This window comes from Pristis pectinata, chromosome 14 (assembly GCF_009764475.1).
Source record: "Pristis pectinata isolate sPriPec2 chromosome 14, sPriPec2.1.pri, whole genome shotgun sequence".
Taxonomy (NCBI): domain Eukaryota; kingdom Metazoa; phylum Chordata; class Chondrichthyes; order Rhinopristiformes; family Pristidae; genus Pristis; species Pristis pectinata.
The window spans coordinates 49,067,043-49,091,071 of NC_067418.1; the positions used below are offsets into that span (position 1 = coordinate 49,067,043).

Consider the following 24,029-nt stretch of genomic DNA (forward strand, 5'->3'; position numbering starts at 1 on the left):
TTCAATCAACTGCACTGCCCTTTTCAACCAATACACAATAAACAACTCAATCAAGTTAGCGAAAAGCAATCTGTCTTAAATAAATCTGTGTTAAGTGTCATTAACTAACTCTTATTTTTCAAAATGCCAATTAATTTTGTCCCAGATTATTCTGGTTGCAAATTTCTGCACTATTTATGTTAGATGGATAGCTACGTGATTTATCCCTCTCTCCCAATCTGTCACTTTCAACTGCGAGAGCATCAAGGTTGATTGACAGGGGAATTACCCAATCACCTCCACTGACTGGCTGCAGTGTTGTCACTATATTCAGCCTTGTTTAAAACAGAGTGGTGTTACATTTGCAACCCAGTCTCCTGGCAATGCCCCATATCCAAGGTAAGACTGTGATCAGAGCCTCTGCAATTTCAACCCTGCCTTCCCACAGTAGGCTAGGAAGATTCCATCCTGTCCGGGTGACCTTTCTACTTTGAGGACTGCTGAACTTTTAACCACTTCCAGTCTTCCCCATCTAGCATTGCTGCAGCCTTCTCCTTTACACTGTATTGGCAGCATCCCCTTCTCCAGTGAGGACAGACGTTGAATATTTATTTAATATCTTAGCCAAGGCCTCCGTCTCCATAAAGTCCCATTCTGTTTCCTAATCGGCCCCACTCTCTCTTTGGCCAACCTTTGACTACTTATGTTTATAAAGTATTTTGGAATCATTTTTGTATTTGATGCTGTTATATTCCCATACTCTCTCCTTATTCCTTTTGTTCACTTTTTCAGATCAATTGTGCAATTTCTATATTGAGTGTCCCTGACCTGCTTTAACACCCTGTCCTGACTTCTCTCTCAGTTTAATACTAAGTTCCCCAGCTCCCACACAATGCTTCTGTTGTATTTTTCCTGCTGTTCGTTTAAATTACCACAATTGGTTGGGGCCATTCTGAAGGGAAGGGAATATTTAAGGTGATCAGAGGAAACACAGAGTGTATTTAAATAGTGGACACTTCGGTGAGATGACTATCAGAAATGCGCAGAGAAATGTGGCAGCACTTTTTCTTACCACAAAATGCTGGTGTCAGGCTGGTCAGGCTGAACCACAGGGATCACACTGCCGAGTTGTTGGTGGGCTGATCTCAGACTGTCACTCACACATATCGTATATCTCAGGGGCACCATCTCAGCGTTGGGTGGGATCCCCAGGCACAACTGCTTTCTGCTCTCAATTCCAACATGTAATGGGACTTCCTGATGAACACGCACAGCCACACCTAATACCAGAAATTCACATGAAAAGAAATGAAGGCAGAAGCAGATTTCATCTTTGTCCCTCCCCAACACCTTCTCATTCCCACTCATTTATCACAAGCACCAGACACACATGGGAGAGCAAAAGTCAGCTACTGGCCAGTTCAACAGTTTGATTCTTAAGGTGGGAGGGTTTGTTCTAGGAGGAGAGATTAAGCAGACCCATGCTCCACTTTTAGAAGAATGAAAGGTGATCTCATTGAAATGTACAAATTTTTTACTGGGCTTAACAAGGTAGATGTGGAAGTGATGTTTCTGGAACCGGAGACTAGAACCAGAGTCTCAAAATAAGGAGTCGGCTATTCAAGAGTGAGGTGACAAGGCATTTCTTCACCCGTAGGGAATTGAATCTTTGAAATGCTCTCACCAACGGGGCTGATGGAGGCTCATTCACTGAGTCCATGGATCAATAGATTGTTAGATACTAGGGGAATCCAGGGATATGTGGTTAGTGCAAGAAAGTCAAGATCCACAGATCAGCCAAGATCTTATTGTGCTGCAGAGCAGGCATGAAAGGCCAAGGGGCCCACTCCTGCTTCTGCTTCATTTATTCTGATGGACTGCAGAGGGCATCGCCACTTTTCTTCACTGGATGCTCTATAGAGAGAGCAATAGATCAGCAGCAGGAATTCTGGTTGATCTAAACTGGCCCAGAGTCACCTGTCACGGCACAGCAACATAGGGCCCAGATTTAAATCAGCAAACCTTGGTTTGCCTTAACCAGAAGAGAGCCTCCAACTCTATGTCACCTGCAAGATGAACGGTTTAGTCTTGGTATGTCTGTATCATGTTCGGAGACATTCACAGGGTTTTCCCTTTTGCCCTTGGCACTCCCTAAATCTTGATTTATGTGTTCTAGCCTGTGTTTGTTTGAGGTTTCCTGAGTGCTTTACTTATCTATTCCCCACCCTACCACATGTCCCCATAGGAACTACTGACCTCTCTCACATTTCTAAGGCTGACATCACCTGATTGCACTCTAATCCCTGTTAAGCTCTCACTGGCATGGGCTGTCCTGTAAGAAGGATTCCAGAGCGGCAGACGCAGCCTGAAAGCACCGGCACACTCATTTGAACAGAAACAAAACACTATAGCTATAATGGCATGTTTTGAACCTTCATTTAACAGATAAGGACAAGGTACCCCACTTGGGTCTTATTCTCACAAAGTACTATGCCGCCCTCTCACACTCTCAAGAACTCAGCCAAGAAATTGATGTCAGACTGGAGTACGTGAGAGGACTGGGCAACACGAGTTCCTCACAATCAAACACACCCCTCCCTCTCTGACACAGTTCCTAGTAAAGCTGATTAGCAAGATCCCTGCCTTATATATATCCCACCAGCCTGCTACCCCCCTAACAAGCCTCCACTCCCATCCCACACCCACACCTTCCTTCTGGTCTAGATATTCATGCAAGCAAGGAATTTCATTGCACCCTGGTGTATAGGACAATAAACTAATTTACCTATCTATCTATATGACCAACTAACTGGTTACAGGTTGGGAATGGGAGCAGCTGGCACTTCCCAGATCAAGGGGCTCAGGGCAGGACATTTCCCAAATGAACCCCATTGGGACATCCCAGACTCAAATAGCACCACCTGACATCACCAAGGAAACGTCATCAAGGAGACCCAGTGTCTGTCAGTGAGAGTTGAGCAGCCCGGCTGTCACAGTTTCAGGGAAAGAGGATATACCCTTGAGACCCCTGCCTTCTCATTAAAAACTCAGTGCTCCTTACATCAGCTTGTTGGCGTGTCCCAAATTAGGCAGAAGTGAGTGGAATTGTAAGTTCACGGCTGTTGGCCAGTGTGGTTGATACTAGCACACGTACAGGTTAAACGGCACATAGGTATTCTGATGACATTCCAGGGAACCACATGGGCAGTGAGCGTGGCCTGGGATGGGGCCCCAGGAGTATGGAATCAAAGACTGTATTTTATTTCATGATGTGAATGGTGGGCTTAGCTAAAACAACAGAGGGATCAAAGGGGGAATGACAGCCCTTAACCATTCCTTTGTCTTAGTCCTATCCCCCTCTCACCTTTAATTAGTTCTGTAATCCAACCCGCCAAACTGCGATTGCCTGAGGCCCTGATCCCATCCACCTAATCTTATGGCCTATGACTCTCTCCTCCACTACACAAACATTGCCAGTCTCACGATCTCCATGCACCACCCTCGTACAGCACCCGCAACCCTATACAGCACCGGCTCGGTTGGACCTGCCAGACCTTCGAAACCCAGCCTCTGAAAGCAAGGCCAACTGGCACACTTTCACTGTTGACGCCCATTCAGTTGGGCTAAAAAACCTTGGATGAAATGGTCGCTGATGCCCACTGTTGCACCATTAGAGTTTGCTGGAGTTTCTAAGCAGCAGGATTTGACAGCACTGCAAAGAGCCATTTGGTCTCTGCTGATTTTTTAATTCAATTTTGCCAAATTTATTTCCATCTTTCAACATTTGCCCCTATAACTTTGTAGCTTCTTCAAGTGCATGCCCAAATGCCTTTTGGAAGTTCGTATGGAATCTGACCCAACTCTTCCCAGTTGGGTGTTCCACATCACGATAATCATTTGTATGAATAGATTTATCCTAATTTCCCTCCTGGTTCTTTTCTCAATTGTTTTAAAATCTTTAGTTACCAACCCATACACTTGAGTGTTCCATCAAAGCCCTTCAGAACTCTGAATAACTCTGTTAGGTCTTCCCTTAACCTTAAAGTCACAGAGTCATAGACAGATGCAGTATGGAAATCGGCCCTTCGGCCCACTGAGTCCGTGCCGGCCACCATGTAGCCACTTTTACACTAACCTTATCCCAACCCATTTTATTCTCCCCACATTCCCATCAATTCTTCCCAGTTTCTAACACTCATTTACGTACTAAGACATTTACAGTGGCCAATTAATCTACCAACCTGCACGTCTTTGGGATGTGTTAGGAAGCTACAGCCCCCAGAGGAATGCCACATGGTCACAGGGAGAATGTGCAAACTCCACACAGGTGGTACTGGAGGTCAGCATTGAACCTGGATCGCTGAAACTGTGATGCACAGCTCTACTAGCTGTACCACTCTGCTTCCTGCTGTCTTCTCTGCTTTCAGGAAAACAATCCTAGCTGATTCAATCCCTCAACACAAGTGAAGCTGTGTATCCCTGGTATTACCTAGTTAATATCCACTGGACTCACTCCAGGATCATGGCATCCTTCTAAACATGTGCCCAGAAGTGGAAGGAGACTTGTGAGGGGACAAGGGCTGGTATATTTCAGTTGGCTTGAATTGCTAATTCCAATGATGCAGATTATAGTATATGTAATAGCAGGAAAGCATTTTATACAGGTTTTAGTGAAGGAGGGTGGTGGTGGTGGGGGTGGGGGTATTGGAACACATAGGTTTACAGTTGGAGGGATCCATGTTATACCCCCTCTAAGTACTGCATACAGATCCAGACAAGACATCCCAGGAAGACAATATTGGCCTTGGTGTTAGGGTACCATAAATTCACTAGAATGATTATGGAGCTAAAGCTTTCAGGAGAAAAGTTAGGAAACACTTTCTCAGGCAAAGACTAGAAGCTGTGTGACAATCAATCCCACCGAAGTAGTAGATGCTATCTCAATTAATATATTTTAATTTATGACAGACATATTTTTATTAGCCATACTTCTAAGGGGTGAATAGGATTATCAAAGTAGGTTGGCAGGGGGATGGAAACTAGTGTGTTAGGTCAGATGGTGGAGCAGTTGGTGTAAAGGCAGATGCAATGTGCAGAGAAACTGCCTCCCAGTTTCTCTGCAGTGGAAGGATAGGCAGTGGATAGGGCATAAATGCAGTCAGTTGAATGGGTTGAAATGAGTTTAATGTGAGAAGTATTAAGAATAAGGGTGATGAACTTGGAGCATGGATCAGTATATGGAATTACGATGTTGGGGCCATTACAGAGATTTGGCTGTCACAAGGCCAGGATTGGCTGCTTGATGTTCCAGGGTTTAGATATTTCAAAAGGGACAGGGAGGGAGGTAAAAGTGCAGGGGCAGTGGCATTGCTAATCAGGGATAGTATCACACTGCAGAAAGGGAGAATGTTGTGGAGGGATCATCTACTAAGTCAGTGTGGGTGGAAGTCAGAAACAGGAAGGGAGCAATCACTCTATTAGGAATATTCTATAGGTCCCCCAATAGCAACCGGGACACTGAGCAGCAGATAAGTGTGCAGACTTTGGGAAGGTGCAAAAATAACAAGGTTGTTGTCGTGGGTGACTTCCCTAATATTGATTGGCACCTCCTCGGTGCAAAAGATTTAAATGGGGCAGAATTTGTTAGCTGTATCCAGGAAGGATTCCTGACACAGCATGTGGACAGGCTGACTAGAGGAGAGGCCATATTAGATCTAGTACTGGGCAATGAACCTGGTCAGGTAACAGACTTCTCGGTGGGGAAGCATTTTGGAGATAGTGACTACAACTCCCTGACCTTTAACATAGCCATGGACAAGGATAGAAGCAGACGATATGGGAAAGTGTTTAATTGAGGAGGGCTAATTACAATGGTATTAGGCAGGAACTTGGGAGTGTAAATTGGGAACAGGTGTTCTCAGGGAAATGCAAAGCAGAAATATGGAGGTTGTTTAGGGACCTCCCTCACTGGCATGGGGTTCTGGATATGTTTGTCCCAAAGAGACAGGGAAAGGATGGTAGGGTGAAGGAACTATGGTTGACAAGAGAGGTGGAACATTTAGTCAAGAGGAAGAAGGAAGCATACTTTAGGTTTAGGAAGCAAAAATCAGACAGGGCTCTTGAGGGTTATAAGGTAGTCAGGAAGGAGCTGACTAGAAGGGGACATGAGAAGGCCTTGGCGAGTAGGATTAGGGAAAACCAAGGCGTTCTACACATATGGGAAGAACAGGAGAATGACTAGGGTGAGGATAGGACTGCTCAGGGATAAAGGGGAAACGTGTGCCTGGAGGCAGAGGAGGTAGGGGAGGTCCTTAATAAATAGTTTGCTTCAGTGTTCACCAGAGAGAGGGACTTAGATGAATGTGAGGTCAATGTAGAACAGGCAAATGTGCTGAAGCATGTTGAGGTTATGAAAGAAGCAGTGTTGAAGCTTCTGAAAAACATTAGCATAGATAAGTCCCCAGGGCTGGGGGGATAATACCCCAGGTTACTATGGGAAGTGAGGGAAGAGATTGCTGGGGCATTGACGATGATCTTTGAGTCCTCCCAGGCCAGGGGTGTTGTATGAGAGGACTGGAGGATGGCAAATGTTGTTCTGTTGTTCAAGAAAGGTAATAGGGATAATCTTGAGAATTATAGACCAGTGAGTCTTACGTCAGTGGTGGGCAAGCTATTGGAGAGGATAGCTAGTGTTACGAACCAGCATCAAAAGAAACACACTGAGTCATGATTCAGTGTTAAAAACTATTAATAGCTATTTATGATAATAAGAAAAATAAAAGTAAAAATGTTAGAATGTTAGAAGTAATAATGTTAGAATCTTAAACATTAACCCCAAAAACTAAACTCGTCGTGTGTGTGTGGCAAATTCCCAAACTCCACATCCAGGAATGGTTCTTAAAGTTCAGTTCAGCAAGCCATAAGGTGAAACGTGATCCAAGGCTTCTTCAACAACCATTGTTGATTGAAGACAAAACGTAGATGTAGAGAGAAAATAGAGATGTTATGAAATCCAGATGTTCTACTTTGGAACCCAGACGACACCTCAGTGTCTACTCAGCAGTGACCACGCCACTGCATCTGCCTCACCCCAAAAGGCTCTCGAATCGTGGCCGTCCACACAAATACTTGTTTCCTTCTACAGGTCAACAACAAAGTGAACTCCACTGCCTTGTTCCGAAGTATCTGCCACCCCAAAAAGCATCCGAGACATGGCCGTCCACACAAATACCTGTTTCCCTCTACAGGTTAACGACAAAGTGGACTCCACCAGATTACTCCAAAAATCCATACGTGGATTGTAGTGACAGGCACAGTTATTGTTTCTCATCCATCGATAGAGAAACTAGCAGGCTGGTGTTTCTCTCTCTCTCTCCCCTGACTGACTTCGACTGACTGCAACGTTCTTTATCTTCTGTTGTCGTAACCACACCAACACACACACACCACTATGCTCTATCTTAAAGGGACATTCACCAATAGTAACCTAGTCCATAACACTAGGGACAAGATTTATAAGCATTTGGAGACCCATAGTCTAATAAGAGATAGTCAACATGGCTTTGTGAAGGGCAGGTCATGCCTTACAAGCCTAATAGAGTTTTTCGAGGAAGTGACAAGAGAGATTGATGAAGGTAGAGCGGTGGATGTGGTATATATGGATTTTAGCAAGGCATTTGACAAGGTTCCCCATGGTAGGCTCATCCAGAAGGTCATGAGGTATGGGATCCACGGAAAATTGGCTGAGTGGATTTGGAATTTGCTTGTCCACAGAAGGCAGAGGGTGGTTGTTGAAGGGGAGTATTTGGCCTGGAGGTCCCCTGTGGCCTGGTGTTCCACAGGGATCTGTTCCGGGACCCCTGCTCTTTGTGATTTTTATAAATGACTTGGATGAAGAAGTGGAAGGGTGGGTTGGTAAGCTTGCAGATGGCACGAAGGTTGGTGGTGTAGTAGATAGTGCAGAAGGTTGTCATAGGCTGCAACGGGATATTGATAGGATGCAGAGCTGGGCAGAGAAGTGGCAGATGGAGTTCAATCCAGAAAAGTGTGAAGATCTAACTTGAAGGCAGAGTACATGGTTAATGATAGGATTCTTAGCAGTGTGGAGGAACAGTGAGATCTTGGGCTTCTCGTACGTAGATCCCTCAAAGATACTCTGCAAGTTGATAGGGTGGTTAAAAGGCATATAGTGTGCTGGCCTTCGTTAGCCAGGGGATTGAGTTCGAGAGCAGATAGCTAATGTTGCAGCTCTATAGGACTCTGGTTAGACCATATCTGGAATATTGTGTTCAGTTCTGGTTGCCACACCATAGGAAGGATGTGGAAGCTTTGGAGAGGGTGCAGAGGAGATTTGCAAGAATGCTGCCTGGATTGGAGAACACGTTTTACAAGGAGAGGCTGAGTAAGTTAGGGCCTTTCTCCTTGGAGAAATGGAGGATGAGAGGAAACGATAGAGGTATATAAGATTATGAGAGGCATAGACAGAGTATACAGTCAGCATCTTTTCCCCAGGACAGTAATGGCCAATACTAGAGATCACCCGTTTAAGGTACATGGAGGAAAGTTCAGGGGGGATGTCAGAGGTAGGTGTTTTTTTTACACAGAGAGTGGTGGGTGCCTGGAAATGCAATGCCGGGGGGGGGGGATGGTAGGGGCTGATGCGATAGGATCATTTAAGAGACTCTTAGATAGCCACATGGATGAAAGAAAAATAGAGGGTTATGGGAGGTGAAGTAGAGAGGGGGATAGATAGAATGTGGATAAAGTTTATATAGGTCAGCACAACATTCATGGGCCAAAGCGCCCATACTATGCTGTACTGTTCTATGTCAGTGGTGGACAAACTATTGGAGAGGATTCTTAAGGACAGGATTTACAAGCATTTGAAGCAGCATAGTCTTATTAGGGATAGTCAGCATGGCTTTGTGAGGTGTAGGTCGTGCCTCATGAGCCTAATTAAGTTTTTCAAGGAGGTGACAAAACAAATTGATGAAGGTAGAGCAAAAAATGTGGTGTACATGGATTTTAGTTAATGTTTAACAAAGTTCCCCATGGTAGGCTCATCCAGAAAGCCATGAAGTATGGGATCCATGGAAACTTGGCTGCGTGGATTCGGAATTGGCTTACCCAAAGGCGGCAGAAGTGGTATTAGATGGAGCGTTTTCTGCCTGAAAATTGGTAACCAGTGGTGTTCTGGGACCCCTACTCTTTGTGATTTTTATAAATGACTTGGATAAGGAAGTAGAAGGGTGGGTTAGTAAGTTTGCAGATGACGTGAAGGTTGGTGGTGTTGTGGAGAGTGTAGAAGGTTGTCCTTGGTTACAACAGGATATAGACAGGATGCAAAGCTGGGCGGAGAAGTGCAGATGGTGTTCAATCCGGAAAAATGATGTGATACACTTTGTTTGATTGAATTTGAAGGCAGAGTATGAGGTTAATGGCAGGATTCTTAGCAGTGTGGAGAAACAGAGGGATCTTGGGGTCCACTTCCATAGATCCCTCAAAGTTGCCGCGCAAGTTGATAGGGTGGTTAAGAAGGTGCATGGTGTGCTGGCCTTCATTAGTCAGAGGATTGAGTTCAAGAGCTGCAAGGTGATGTTGTAGCTCTATAAAACTATGATTAGATCACACTTAGAGTATTGTGTTCAGTTCTGGTTGCCTCATTATAGGAAGGATGTAGAGCTGCCTGGATTAGACAATATGTCTTACAGGGAAAGGTTGAGTGAGCTAGGGCTTTTCTCTCTGGAGCGATGCAGGACAAGACGTGACTTGATAGAGGTGTATAAGATTATGAGAGGCATAGATAGAGTGGACAGCCAGCACCTTTTTCCCAGGGTGGTAATGGCTAATACCAGAGGACATCTGTTTAAGGTGAGTGGAGGAAAGTTTTGGGGAGATATCAGAGGTAGTTTTTTTTTTAAAGAGAGTACTGGGTGCCCAGATTGCACTGCCAGGGGTGGTGGTAGAGGCTGATACAATGGGGACACTTAAGATACTCTTAGTTAGGCACATGGATGCAAGAAAAATGGTTATGGCCTATGTAGGAGGGAAGGGTTGGATTGATCTTGGAGTAGGTTCACATAGGTCGGCACAACATCGTGGGCCAAAGGGCCTGTACTGTGCTGCACTATTGTGTGTTCAAAATTAAGGGACAGATTTCCCATGAAATCAATGAACAGCCTGAATGACTATCTCCCACTTCCATGTTCCTAAATTTAGGAATCCAGATTTCATTCATGGATTCATTACCAACAATAGGGCACAGGTGGTCTATTAATGAGGCTCAGAAAGACACTGGGGTAAGATGATGCCTATTAAAGGGTCATTATTGACTTAGGAATCCAGGATCACACAGAATGTCTGGTGCAGTACAGAGTGTCTGCTGCACAACTGGGGTGGCATCTTTTGGATGAGACATTAAACCCTCTCAGAAAGATGTGATAAATCACCTGGCAACATTGTGAAGGTGACCAGTGGACTCATCCTTGATATAAAAACAGAAATTTCTTAAGAAGAACCACAGACCTGAAAGGTTAATTCTGTTTCTCTCTCCATAATGCTGTCTGGCCTGCTGAGTGATTTCAGTGTTCTCTATTTTTATTTCAGATTTCCAGCACCTGCAATTTATTTTGCTTCCTGAGTCAGGCCTCAACATTGCAACATTTATGAAACAGATTATCTGGTCATTATTATGTTGTTGCTTGTGGGTGCTTACTATGCAGAAATTTGGCTGACGTTTCCTATGTAGCAGCAATGACTACACTTCAAAGAAGTTGTTATTGTACAGGCGGTATACTATTTCATAACGTTCTGCAAGCAGTGTGAATATTGATATATAAAACTATTCTTTACATTTAAATATAAAGAGGTCTGTTGATAAACAAAGTAGGGTGTCATCCATTGATGTCATAATTCACAGTATAACCAGGTGTGAAAGTAACTTAAAAATTCTTACCAATGTGGTCACATTGCTAACATTGTTGACTTAACCCATTTGTACTGATTGTGTTGGCCACCAACTGTGTTGCTGCACCAGCCCACAGAGTCTTGCACCATGGAGACCACATTGACCATCAACCACCCATTTACACTAATCCTACATTCAAACCATTTTATTCTCCCAACATTCCTGTCGATTCCCCTCAGATTCTACCCCTCACCTACATTCTGGGAGCAATTTATAGTGGTCAATTAACCTGCAAATCCACGTCTTTGGGATGTGGGAGGAAACTGGAGCACCCAGGGGACACCCACGCAGTCACCAGGAGAACGTGCAAACTCCACACAGCACCGGAGGTCAGGACTGAAGCTGGGTCGCTAGAACTATGAAGGAGTAGCTCTACTAGTGCAACACTGTACTGATTTAGTTTCACCTCTGAGTATCCATCAATGGACTCTTCCCCAGTACTCTGACCAAATCAATGGCTACCAACGTATCAGTATAAATAACAACACCTTCCAACCCAGTGTAAATAATCTCAATCTTACTCTATTGTTAAAAATGACCTCATCAATAGACTTACATTTGCCCAGATGAAAATAATTTTCCCAAGGAATGGAGTCACCTTCCCTTCACCCAATGTAGATAACCACCCCTTCAATGGACTTCAACTTTCCCCAGTGTAGATAATGGAGATCATTATTCTATTTAAGGTGTGGTCATTGCTAATGGTGAGATAAGGAGTCAACAATTAGTGGGGTCAAAATTTAAAGTGGAATAAATGGGTGACCGTTGCTGGGTCACTATTTACAATGGGAGAAGATCATTTTCAGCAATGCTGGTGAAAACTTGACAGCACCTACTCCGTGTCTGAGGGATGTTAAGTTTTTCTCTCAGCCGCAAAGCTAAGCAAAATAAGGGCCCAATTATTGTTCAGGTTGATTTGGAAGGAGATTTATTGAGTGGGTAGAGTCCACAATAATGAAGACTATACAATGCACCCTGGAAGAATATATGGTTTTATGGATTTCAACGTAGAGAACAGTGTATATAGAATTTGGTATTGGTATATCACTGTCACTTGTACCAAGGTACAGTGAAAAACTTGTCTTACCAACCGATCTTACAGGTCAATTCATTACACAGTACAGTTACATCGAGTTAGTACAGAGTGCATTGATGTAGTACAGGTAAAAAAAACAGTACAGAGTAAAGTGTCACAGCTACAGAGCAAGTGCATTGCAATAAGGTGCAAGGTCACAACAAGGTAGATCGCGAGGTCATGAGGTCATAGGTCATAGTCCATCTCATTGTATAAGGGAACTGTTCAATAGTCTTATCACAGTGGGGTAGAAGCTGTCCTTAAGTCTGGTGGTACGTGCCCTCAGGCACCTGTATCTTCTACCTGATGGAAGAGTAGAGAAGAGAGAATGTCCTGGGTGGGTGGGGTCTTTGATTATGCTGGCTGCTTCACCAAGGCAGTGAGAGGTAAAGACAGAGTCCAAGGAGGGGAGACTGGTGTCCATGATGCGCTGGGCTGTGTCCACAACTCTCTGCAGCTTCTTGCGGTCTTGGGCAGAGCAGTTGCCATACCAAGCCATGATACATCCCAATAGGATGCTTTCTATGGTGCATCGGTAAAAGTTGGTGAGAGTCAAAGGGGACAAACCAAATTTCTTTAGCCTCCTGAGGAAGTAGAGGCGCTGGTGAGCTTTCTTGGCCATGGCATCCACGTGGTTTGTCCAGGACAGGTTGTTGGTGATGTTCACTCCCATGAACTTGAAGTTGTCAAGCCTCTCGACCTCAGCACCATTGATGTAGACAGGTGTATGTACACCACCCCCTTTCCTGAAGTCAATGACCAGCTCTTTAGTTTTGTTGACATTGAGGGAAAGGTTGTTGTCATGACACCATTCCACTAAACTCTCTATCCTGTACTCCAATTCATCACTGTTTGAGATACGGCCTACAACAGTAGTATCATCTCCAAACTTGTAGATGGAGTTAGAGCAGAATCTGGCCACGCAGTCATGAGTGTATAGGGAGTAGAGTAGAGGGCTGAGGACGCAGCCTTGAGGTGCACCAGTGTTGAGAATAATCATGCCAGAGGTATTGCTGCCTATCCTCACTGATTGCAGCCTGTTTGTTAGAAAGTCAAGGATCCAGTTACAGAGGGAGGTGTTGAGTCCTAGGTCTCAGAGTTTGGTGACAAGCTTGCTTGATATTATTGTATTGAAGGCAGAGCTGTAGTCAATAAACAATAGTCTAACGTAAGTGTCCTTACTGTCCAGATGCTCCAGAGCTGAGTGAAGGGCCAGGGAGATGGCATCCGCTGTAGACCTGTTTCGCCGATAGGCGAATTGCAGTGGGTCCAGGTTGTCTGGTAGGCTGGAGTTGATGCGTGCCATGACCAACCTCTCAAAGCACTTCATGATGGTGGATGTCAGAGCCACTGGTCGGTAGTCATTGAGGCATGTCACCTTGCTTTTCTTTGGTACCGGGATGATAGTGGTCTTCTTAAAACAGGAGGGAACCTAAGACTGAAGCAGGGAGAGGTTGAATATGTCCGCAAATACTTCTGCCAGCTGATCAGCACAAGATCTGAGCACACAGCCCGGGACACCATCTAGGCCAGATGCTTTCCTCGTGTTCACTCTTCGGAAGACTGATCTTACGTCCTCCACTGTGATCACAGGTTCAGCTGTGTTGGTGGCTGTCAGAGTGGACGGTGACAATCCACTTCCTTTTTGTTCAAAACGTGCATAGAATGCGTTAAGTTCATCAGGAAGGGATGTGCTGTTGTTAGCTATGCAGCCTGACTTCGTCTTGTAGCCTGTTATGGCATGTAAGCCCTGCCATAACTGGCGGCTGGTCAGGGACTCTATTTTAAGTTGGTATTGCCTCTTGACATCCCTTATAGCTTTACGAAGGTCATACCTCGCTTTCTTGTACAGATCAGGATCACCAGATTTGTGTGCAGTGGTCCTCTCCTTCAGTAGGGAGTGGATCTCCCGGTTTATCCATGGCTTCCTGTTTGGGAACACCTGTATTGTCCTCTTTGGTACACAGTCCTCCACACACTTGCTGATAAAGTCTGTGATGGTGGTGGCATACTCATCAAGGCTGGCAGCTGAGTCTTTAAACATGGTCCAGTCCACTGTCTCAAAGCAGTCACGTAGAAGCTCATCTGCTTCCTCAGACCAGCACTGCATGACTCTCCGTACCGGATCCTCCCATTTCAGCTTCTGTTTGTATGCAGGGAGAAGGAGCACAGCCTGGTGGTCTGATTTCCCAAAGTGAGGACGAGGGGTTGCTCAGAAGGCATCTTTGATGGTTGTATAGCAGTGGTCAAGGGTGTTGGTGCCCCTGGTGGAGCAGGAGATGTGCTGATAGTATTTTGGTAACACATTCCTGAGGTTGGCCTGATCGAAGTCCCCCGCAATGATGAAGAGGGCCTCAGGGTATCCTGTCTCAAGATTGTTGACCATGGAGTATAGCTCATTGAGTGCAGGCTTCATGTCCGTCTGTGGTGGGATGTAGACTGCCATCAGGATAGCTGAAGCGAACTCCCTTGGCAGATAAAATGGTTGACACTTCACCGTTAGATATTCCAGGCTGGGTGAGCAGGAGCTCACCAGGATCGTCACGTCCGACCACCACAGGTTATTGATTAAGAAGCAGACCCCTCCACCTTTAACTTTGCCTGAGGACTCTGTACGGTCCATTCGATGAATCAAGAAGCCGTCAGGTTGAATAGCAGAGTCAGGTGAGGCAGGTGTAAGCCACGTTTCAGTGAGACATTGTACACAACAGTCCCTCAGTTCTCTTTGGTAGGTCAGTCTTGCCCTTAGTTCATCAACTTTGTTCTCAATAGACTGGACGTTAGCTAGAAGTAAACTTGGGGAGGGGGGTCTTGTAACCACGTTGTTTTAGCCTCGCCTGCAGCCCAGCCCTCTTGCCACGTTTCCAAATTTAATTTGAAAAGAAATTAAATTAATAGGGCCAATTGTGCAATGGGGTGTGCTGCTTATCTAACTGAAAGGAATAGGTTTGATGCTTCCAATTGTATGTCATTTTCTCTTGTACTTCTTGAATGCAGACAGAGTTACAGAGAGGTCAGAGCAGAAATCTAGAGTGCAACAATAGCAGATGGATTTGGGATTTGGGGATTAAATTTGAACAGTGGACTAATTACTGAAAGAAGATGAACCTAATGTGGATCAACATCAACCAATTTAGTGGTTGGAATCCATCATCAATGAGTCATGAATCTCAAAACAGAAGGCTAAGATAGCAACTAGGGTCAGCAGGTCTGAGAGATAAGTGCTTCTCAATACCAAGAAGTGAATACAGACAATTACTCAGAATTAGGGGAGTGATTCAGTCTGATCTCAACTGTTTGGATGGACGTCAAGGATAAACATACAGCACACACTCAAAAATTATATAAAAAAAGATGCATTATACAGTACCTTTCAAGATCTCAGCATGCTCTAACCTGTCTTAGAGTCAATGAAGTACTTTGAAGTGTTGAGTCACCAGTGTAATGGAGAAAACAGGGCAGCCAATTTGGATGTAGCAAGTCCCAAAAAAAAACAAACTGGATAACCTATGTTGAAATTCAATCACATAGCCCATGCTTTTTATGTACAATGCAAAATAGTTCATGAGATGTAATTGGCTATGAAAATTTTTACTCATTGCAATGTACAACTTTGAATTACGCTTCTTTGAGCATGTAATGCCTGTGCATTGAGGCTGCTCAGTCACACAGTAATAATATCAACAGCTCTGCAAAGCATATTTGACAACACTGCTGCAACACTAGAGCCCAGATGTACAGTGGATAAACAGCACGGACCTCACCCAGAAAAGCAAGCCCCAGTGCAAAGATGTGGACCCACCTGAATTCTCCTAAAGGAGCAAGATATAACCTGCACCATTACTGATAGCTCTCAATGGAAGGCAACAATGGATCAAATATCTTATGATTTTGCAAATGACATTTTTGGGGTATTCTTGATTACTTCAGCCTTTTCCTTTAGCAAACACCTCTACTCCATAATGTCCAAATGAGCACTGGAGAAGCAGGGTAGCTGCTCCCACGTCATAACATATCTCTATGTCAGATCAGACCAAGTTGCCCTAGAATTGCCCCTTTGGGAGCCCCAGCTTTTGACTTGTTTGTGCTTCATGGCCAACTCCTGAAATTACACACAGTTGATATGTATATCCATGCTGAAGTCCTACACATTGTGCCATTTGTGCAGATGATGCCTTGCACTTCATACACTAACAAAATCACACTTGCAGAGCCTGAATGAACCTTTCACCAACGTCTGTGCAGTGCCACTTTGGTGTCTGTTTTCATGCAAGGTGCAACGTCATGCTTTTGATTTTGTAGCAGCGTTGATTAAGGCACAAATATTGATCAGGACAGTATGTTCTTTTTCTTTCAAGTGGTAGTTTTACATCCACCTGAGAGAGCAAACAGGTTCCGATGCAACATTCATCTGACAAAAAGCACCTCTTGTAAGTCTAGCATTCCCTTGGTACTGCATTGGAGCATCAGTCTGTAATTTTGTGTTCAAGTTACCAAAGTGGACTTGAATCCACAATCTTGTGACTCAAAAATTCAATGCAGCTGATACAAATACTGTACAATAAACTTTGAAACACTTTCCATACGGAACAATGAGCCTTCAACAAAATAATTTAAGCCTGATTCCCAAATGTGCTACTGGCTTCTCTACTACTCTGAAAATGTACATATACCTTTTCACTTTTAATGCTTATCCCCAAAGGACCTCCACCAATGAATAAGAACTGGTTAGGATGCTCTTGGAGTATTGTGGGAATTTCTGGTCATCATGTTATAGGATTCCAGTGGAGAGGGTGCAGAGGAGATTCACTAGGATATTGCCTGGGATGAAATGATTCTGTTATGAGGGGACACTGGATAGGCTGGACTTGTTTTTCTTGGAGCAAAGGAGGCTGAGGTGGGGAGGGCTGTCAGAGGTATACAAAACTATGAGAGGCATATATAGGATAGATAGTCAAAATCTTTTTCCCATGGTAGGGGTGTCAAAAACAAGAGGTTTAAGGTGAGGGGGGAGTATAAAAGGAGGATCTGAGGGAAAAGTTTTTTTTACTCAGAGGCTGGTTGATATCTGGAATGCACTGTCAGAGGAGCTGGTGGAGATACAATCACTTGTGTTTAAGAGGGACTTAGGCACATGAATAGGCAAGGCATAAAAGGATACGAACCCAATGCAGGCAAATGGGATGAGTGTAGGTGAGCAAAATGGTCGGCATGGACATTATGGGCTCAAGGGCCCATTTCTGTGCTGTATAACCCCATCCACAAAAGTAAACCTACTTTATTCAGAGGCTTATCCTGCCCATTTCCGAGAGGCTCACAGTAGTTCAGAAAGACAGCAAAGATAACTAACTCCCATCTTAACTATGCTTATGGCAATGAATTGTTACACTGATTTATTCATGACCAACCAGCATCCTAAGTTTGTCCAAAATGTTTCAACAGTACAATTTCTGTACTGTAGCATTGTATATAAAACTCACCTGTTGATCCAAGGAAGTATCTCTCTAATACAGATCCAAAACCAGTGGGCGTGTCTTGCAGGTCACTGATGATGAATGGCTGCAAGTTGATGTTGGCATTGTTTATGGGCCAGTACTGCAAGTGCATAGTTCCTCCTCCATACCAGGACACATTCACCATGGAAAAGCAATCCTGCAGACAAGGCAAAGAGAATCCAATTACACAAAATACACATTATGCAGAAAAACATTGAATGTACAACACCAAAAGAGGTCATTGACCCTAATCAATCTACGCTGATGTTTATGTTTTGTACCAGTTCCCTCCCACTCTATCTCACCTAACTCAGTCTGTGTAACCTATACCATTTCCCCTCATGCATTTATCTGGTTTCCTCTTAAATGCATTTCTGCTGTCTGTCTCAAGTACTCTTTGTGATAGCAAATTCCACTTTTTATATGCCCTCTGAGTAAAGCTTTTCCTGAATTCTTTCTTCTTCTTTGGCAGACTCTTGGGATTGAGGATGTTTTGCTTCTACTCCTGTCTTGTGGGTTCTACAGTCACCAATGAGGCCAATGTAGGAACTGCAGACTCTTCCACTGATGTGGCAGGGAATGCCTGGCGGGCAGGGAGGTTGGTAGTTTGAGAGGTACTTCATTCCTTCTCCTGTTTACACAGGCTTCTGTATGCTCCTGGTATGTGGACTGAAGGTCCTCAATAGCCCCTTTTGAATGTTCAAAGGTTGAGACTCCCAAGAGTCAGTGGGGATATTGCATTTTTTCAAGGAGGCTCTGTGCACATCCTTGAATCATTTCCTTTGTCCACCTGGTGATCTCTTTCCATGTTAGGGCATGGAATAGAGTTTTGGGGACTCTGGTGTCAGGCATGCAAATGATCTGGCCTGCACAATGGAGCTGACCGAGTGTAACTTTCTTTACCACAGTTATTAATGAAAACCTATATTTATGGCCTGTAGTCTTGAATTCCTTCTTGGTGGAAACGTTTAATATAATTGTGGAAAATAAAATGTTCTCCATTAAACAATTATAAAACTAGAAGTAAGATAGCAAATTAAATCTTCATTAAGTATACTAATCTCATTCTATGACCCACATACACCCCACAAACCTTTTCATCTCCTTCCACCTTCCATATCCATTCCATCCTATAATGGTTTGTATTTACTATTTACACCTTCACTTAGTCATTCCCAACCAATTTAATCCTTTTCACAGTGTGCTCTGCACTCATCATTTAATCTCCCTCAAACGTTCATGTACACATTAACCTTTAATGGAGTTTCCTCACCAACATACTCACTGTGTATGTCCAGTCTACCAAATCACCTTTGGTAGGGACAATCACTGCTTGATTCAGCCTTCACTGAACCTTTGCACACATGCTTCCAAAAAGAATGACGACAAGTGCTGAGGATCCAAGGGAAGGCTGTACCCGTAGAGCCATCAGAGATGTCAAGAGACAAGACCAGTCCAAAATCGAGTCCCAGACCAGTCGTCAGTTGTGGCAGGGTGTACATGCTATAATGGGCTAAAAACGAAGTCAGGCAGCATCGCCGACAACAGCATATCCCTTCCTGATGAGTTTAATGCATTCTATGCATGTTTTGAACAGAAGGAGATTAGTATGTCACCACCCAACCCGACAGCCTCCAATGCACATGAAGTCGTAATCACCACTGCGGACGTAAGATTAGTCTTCCAGTGAGTGAACCTGTGGAAAGCATCTGGCCCGGATGGTGTCCCTGGCCGTGTCTTTAGATCCTGTGCAGATCAGCTGGCAGGGGTATTTGCAGACATTCTTAACCTCTCCCTGCTTCAATCTGAGGTTCCCACCTGCTTTTAGGAGACCACTACCATCCCGGTACCTAAGAAAAACAAGGTAATGTGCCTTAATGACTACCACCCAGTGGCTCTGACATCCACCATCATGAAGTGCTTCGAGAGGCTGGTCATGGCACACATTAACTCCAGCCTCCCAGACAACTGCGACCCACTGCAATTCACCTACCGCCAAAGCAGACGCCATCTCCCTGGCCTTACACTCATCTCTGGAGCATCTGAACAGTAAAGATACCTACATCAGATTATTGTTTATTGACTACAGCTTCACCTTCAATGCTATAATTCCAAGCAAACTCATCACCAAACTCTGAGACCTGGGACTCAACATCTCCCTCTACAGCTGGATCTTTGACTTCCTGACCAACAAACCACAATCAGTGAGGATAGGCAGCAATACCTTCGTCACAATAAGTCTCAACACTGGTTCCCCACAAGGCTGCATCCTCAGCACCCTACTCTACTCCCTATACACTCATGACTGCATGGCCAGATTCTGCTCTAACTCCATCTACAAGTTTGCAGATGATACCACCCTTGTAGGCCGTATCTCAAATAACAATGAGTCAGAGTATGGAAGGAGATAGAGAGCTTAGTGGAATGGTGTCATGACAACAACCTTTCCCTCAACGTCAGCAAAACAAAAGAGCTGGTCATTGACTTCAGGAAAGGGGGCGGTGCACATCCACCTGTTTACATCAATGGTGCTGAGGTCGAGAGGGTTGAGAGCTTCAAGTTCCTAGGAGTGAACGTCAGCAATAGCCTGTCATGGTCCAACCACGTAGACGCCATGCCAAGAAAGCTCATCAGCACCTCTACTTCCTAAGGAAACTAAAGAAATTTGGCATGTCCCCATCGATCCTTACCAATTTTTAGCAATGGACCATAGAAAGCATCCTATCTGGATGCATCATGGCTTGGTATGGCATCAGCTCTGCCCGTGACCGCAAGAAACTGCAGAGAGTTGTGGACACAGCTCAGCACATCATGGAAACCAGCCTCCCCTCCATGGACTCTGTCTTTACCTCTCGTTGCCTCCGTAAAGCAGCCAGCATAATCAAACACCCCACCCACCCCAGACATTCTCTCTTCTCCCCTCTTGTATCATCGGGCAGAAGATACAAAAGCCTGAAAGCATGTACCATCAGGCTCAAGGACAGCTTCTATCCTGCTGTTATGAGACTACTGAACGGTTCCCTAGTCCGATAAGATGGACTCTTGACCTGGCAAGGGGATGGAAACCAGGATGTTAGGATACAAGGTGTTAGGGTAAGGGAGGAGGTTTATAGAAACAAGTCCAAGACAGTGTGCAGTGAGGATGGCAAGAAGGACAGGCAGGTGAGAAGTCAGGATAATTTGCTGAACAATAGAAGTACACCAAATCAGGATGTTAGGATACAGGATGTTAGGATAGAGGATGAGGTATATAGAAACATGTCTAAGATAGTGTGTAGTGAGGATGGTAAGAAGGACAGGCAGGTGAAAAGTCAGGATAATTTGCTGAACAGTAGAAGTACAACAAAATCAATAGCAGATACTGGACTAAATGTACTATATTTAAATGCACGTAGCATTAGGAATAAAGTAGATGACCTAGTGGCACAGCTGCGGGTTAATAAATACGACATTGTGGCAATCACCGAGTCATGGCTTGATGACGGATGTGATTGGGAACTGAATGTCCAGGGGTACACAGTGTATAGGAAGGATAGGCGGGTAGGCAGAGGGGGAGGTGTGGCCATGATGGTTAGTAGTGATACAAAATCAATAGAATGGAAGGACATTGGGTCAGTAGAGGTGGAATCCTTATGGGTGGAGCTAAGAAATAGCAAGGGTAAAAGGACAATAGTAGCAATTATATATAGGCCCCCTAATAGCAGTCAGGAAGTGGACCATAAGTTGCAGTTTGAAATAGAAAAAGCGTGCCAGAGTGAAAACGTGAAGATAATTATGGGGGACTTTAACATGAAGGTGGACTGAGAAATCCAGCAAGGCAGTAGATCTCAGGAGAATGAGTTTGTGGAATGTCTACGGGACGGTTTTTTGACGGTTTTTTGAGCCCACCAGGGGATCGGCTGTTTTGGATTGGGTGCTGTGTAACGAACCGGAGGTGATTAGGGAACTAAAGGTAAAGGAACCATTGGGAACTAGTGATCACAATATGATTGAGTTCAGTTTCAAATTTGAGAAGGAGAAGCTGATAACTGGTGTATCGATATTTCAGTGAAACAAAGGAAATTACAGGGGTGAGAGAGGAGTTGGCCCAAATTGATTGGAAGAGTAAGCTAGCTGGAGGGACGGCGGAGCAGAAATGGAAGGAATTTCTACAAGTAATAAAGAAAATGCAGGATAGATATATTCCAAGAAAAAAGAAGGTTTTGAATGGAAAAAAGGCACAAATGTGGATAACGAGAGATGTGAAGGCTAAAATAAAAGCAAAAGGGAGGGCATACAAGAAAGCAAAAATTAGTGGGAAATCAGAAGACTGGGAAACTTTTAAAAACCTGCAGAAAGAAACTAAGAAGGTCGTTAGGAAAGAAAAGATGAATTATGAAAGGATGTTGGCAGATAACATTCGAAAGGATACTATGAGTTTTTTTAGATATATAAGGAGTAAAAGAGAGACATGGGTTGATATAGGATCAATCGATAATGGTGCGGGAGAGATTATAATGGATGATAAAGAGATGGCAGAAGAACTAAATGAGTATTTGCATCGGTCTTCACTGTGGAGGCCATCAGCAATATACCGGTTAGTCAGGGGTCTCATGGAATGGAACTGAGTTCAGTTAAGATTACTGGAGAGAAGGTGCTAGGAAAACTAAATGGGCTAAAGACTGATAAGTCTCCCAGACTGGATGAGGTGCATCCCTGGGTTCTGAAGGAGGTGGCTTTAGAGATAGCGGAGGCATTGGTGATAATTTTCCAGGAATCGATAGACTCCGGCATGGTTCCGGAGGACTGGAGGGTCGCAAATGCAGTTCCGCTGTATAAGAAAGGTGGGAGGCAGTATGAAGGAAATTACAGACCTATTAGTCTGACGTCAGTGGTGGGAAAGTTATTGGAATCGATCCTCAAGGATGAGGTTATGGAATACCTGGAGGTGCAAGGCAAGATAGGTCCAAGCCAACATGGTTTTGTGAAGGGAAGATCCTGCCTGACTAACCTATTGGAGTTTTTTGACGAAATCACAGGTAGGATGGATAAGGGAGAGGCAGTAGATGTTGTGTATTTAGACTTTCAAAAGGCCTTCGAAAAGGTGCTGCATAAGAGACTGATTAATAAGATGAGACGTTATGGAATTACAGGTAGGATAACAGAATGGGTGGAGCATTGGCTGGTTGGCAGGAAGCTAAGGGTGGGAATAAAAGGATCTTGTTCTGGTTGGCTACCAGTTACTAGTGGTGTTCCGCAGGGGTCGGTGTTGGGGCCGCTTCTTTTTACCTTGTACATTAACGATTTGGGTGATGGAGTAAATGGTTTTGTGGCTAAGTTTGTGGATGACACCAAGGTAGGTGGAGGAGTAGAGAGTATTGAGGAGACAGGAAGGTTGCAGAGAGACCTAGATAGTTTAGGAGAATGGGCAAGGAAGTGGCAGATGAGATTCAATATTGAGAAATGTGCAGTTGTACACCTTGGAAACAGAAATAAGCGGGCAGATTATTATCTAGAAGGAGAGAAAATTCAAAGTACAGAAATACAAAGGGACTTGGGGGTACTCGTGCAGGATACCTTAAAGGTTAACCACCAGGTTGGATCGGTGGTAAAGAAAGCAAATGCTATGTTGGCATTCATTTTGAGAGGTATAGTGTATAAAAGTAAGGAAGTGATGATGGGGCTCTACGGGGCACTGGTGAGGCCTCATTTGGAATATTGTGCACAGCTTTGGGCTCCATATCTTAGGAAAGATGTACTGATGTTGGAGAGGATTCAGAGGAGATTTACGAGGATGATTCCCGGAATGAAAGGGCTTACGTATGATGAGCATTTGTCGGCTCTTGGACTGTACTCACTGGAGTACAGCAGAATGAGAGGGGACCTCAGAGACATTTAGAATGTTGAAAGGACTGGACAGAGTAGATGTGGTCAAGCTGTTTCCCTTGGTGGGTAAGTCCAGGACCAGAGGGCACAATTTTAGAATTAGAGGGTACAGGTTTAAAATAGAGATGAGGAGGAATTTCTTTAGCCAGAATTGGTGGAATTCCTTGCCACGTACAGCAGTGTAGGCCAGATCATTGGAGGCGCTTAAGGAAGAGATAGATAGATATCTAAATAGTCGGGGTATCAAGGGATATGGGGATAAAGCCGGAAATTGGGGTTAGAATAGTTTTTTTTGTCCCCCTCCCCAAATTTCTCATTCCTTTTTCTTTTTTCCCTTTTCTTCGGAGCAGACTCAATGGGCCGAATGGCCTACTTCTGCTCCCTTGTCTTGTGATCTTGTGACCTCATAATCTACTTCATTATGACCCTGAACTTTATTATCTACCGGGACTGCACTTCCTCTGTAACTATTACATTTTATTCTGTATTCTGTTATTGCTTTGTACTACCTTGTACTACCTGAATGCACTGTATAATGAATTGATCTGTTATGAATGGTATGCAAGACAAGCTTTTCATTGTACCTCGGTACATGTGACAATAATAGTAATAAATCAAAATGAAAACCCTTCATAATGTGACAATGTGG

At 44.2% G+C, this 24,029-nt stretch overlaps 1 protein-coding gene across 1 annotated transcript in view; it reads right to left on the reverse strand.

The window, feature by feature from the left end:
• Nucleotides 1-24,029, reverse strand: part of si:ch211-236l14.4 (SITS-binding protein) — a 77,689-nt gene that overhangs the window by 40,000 nt on the left and 13,660 nt on the right. The window contains exons 2-3 of the mRNA XM_052028983.1: nucleotides 17,501-17,672; nucleotides 1,052-1,259 (exon numbers count right to left, since the gene is read on the reverse strand). Of these exons, the coding sequence (XP_051884943.1) occupies nucleotides 1,052-1,259; nucleotides 17,501-17,672 (380 nt within the window). The remainder of the gene's footprint in view (nucleotides 1-1,051; nucleotides 1,260-17,500; nucleotides 17,673-24,029) is intronic.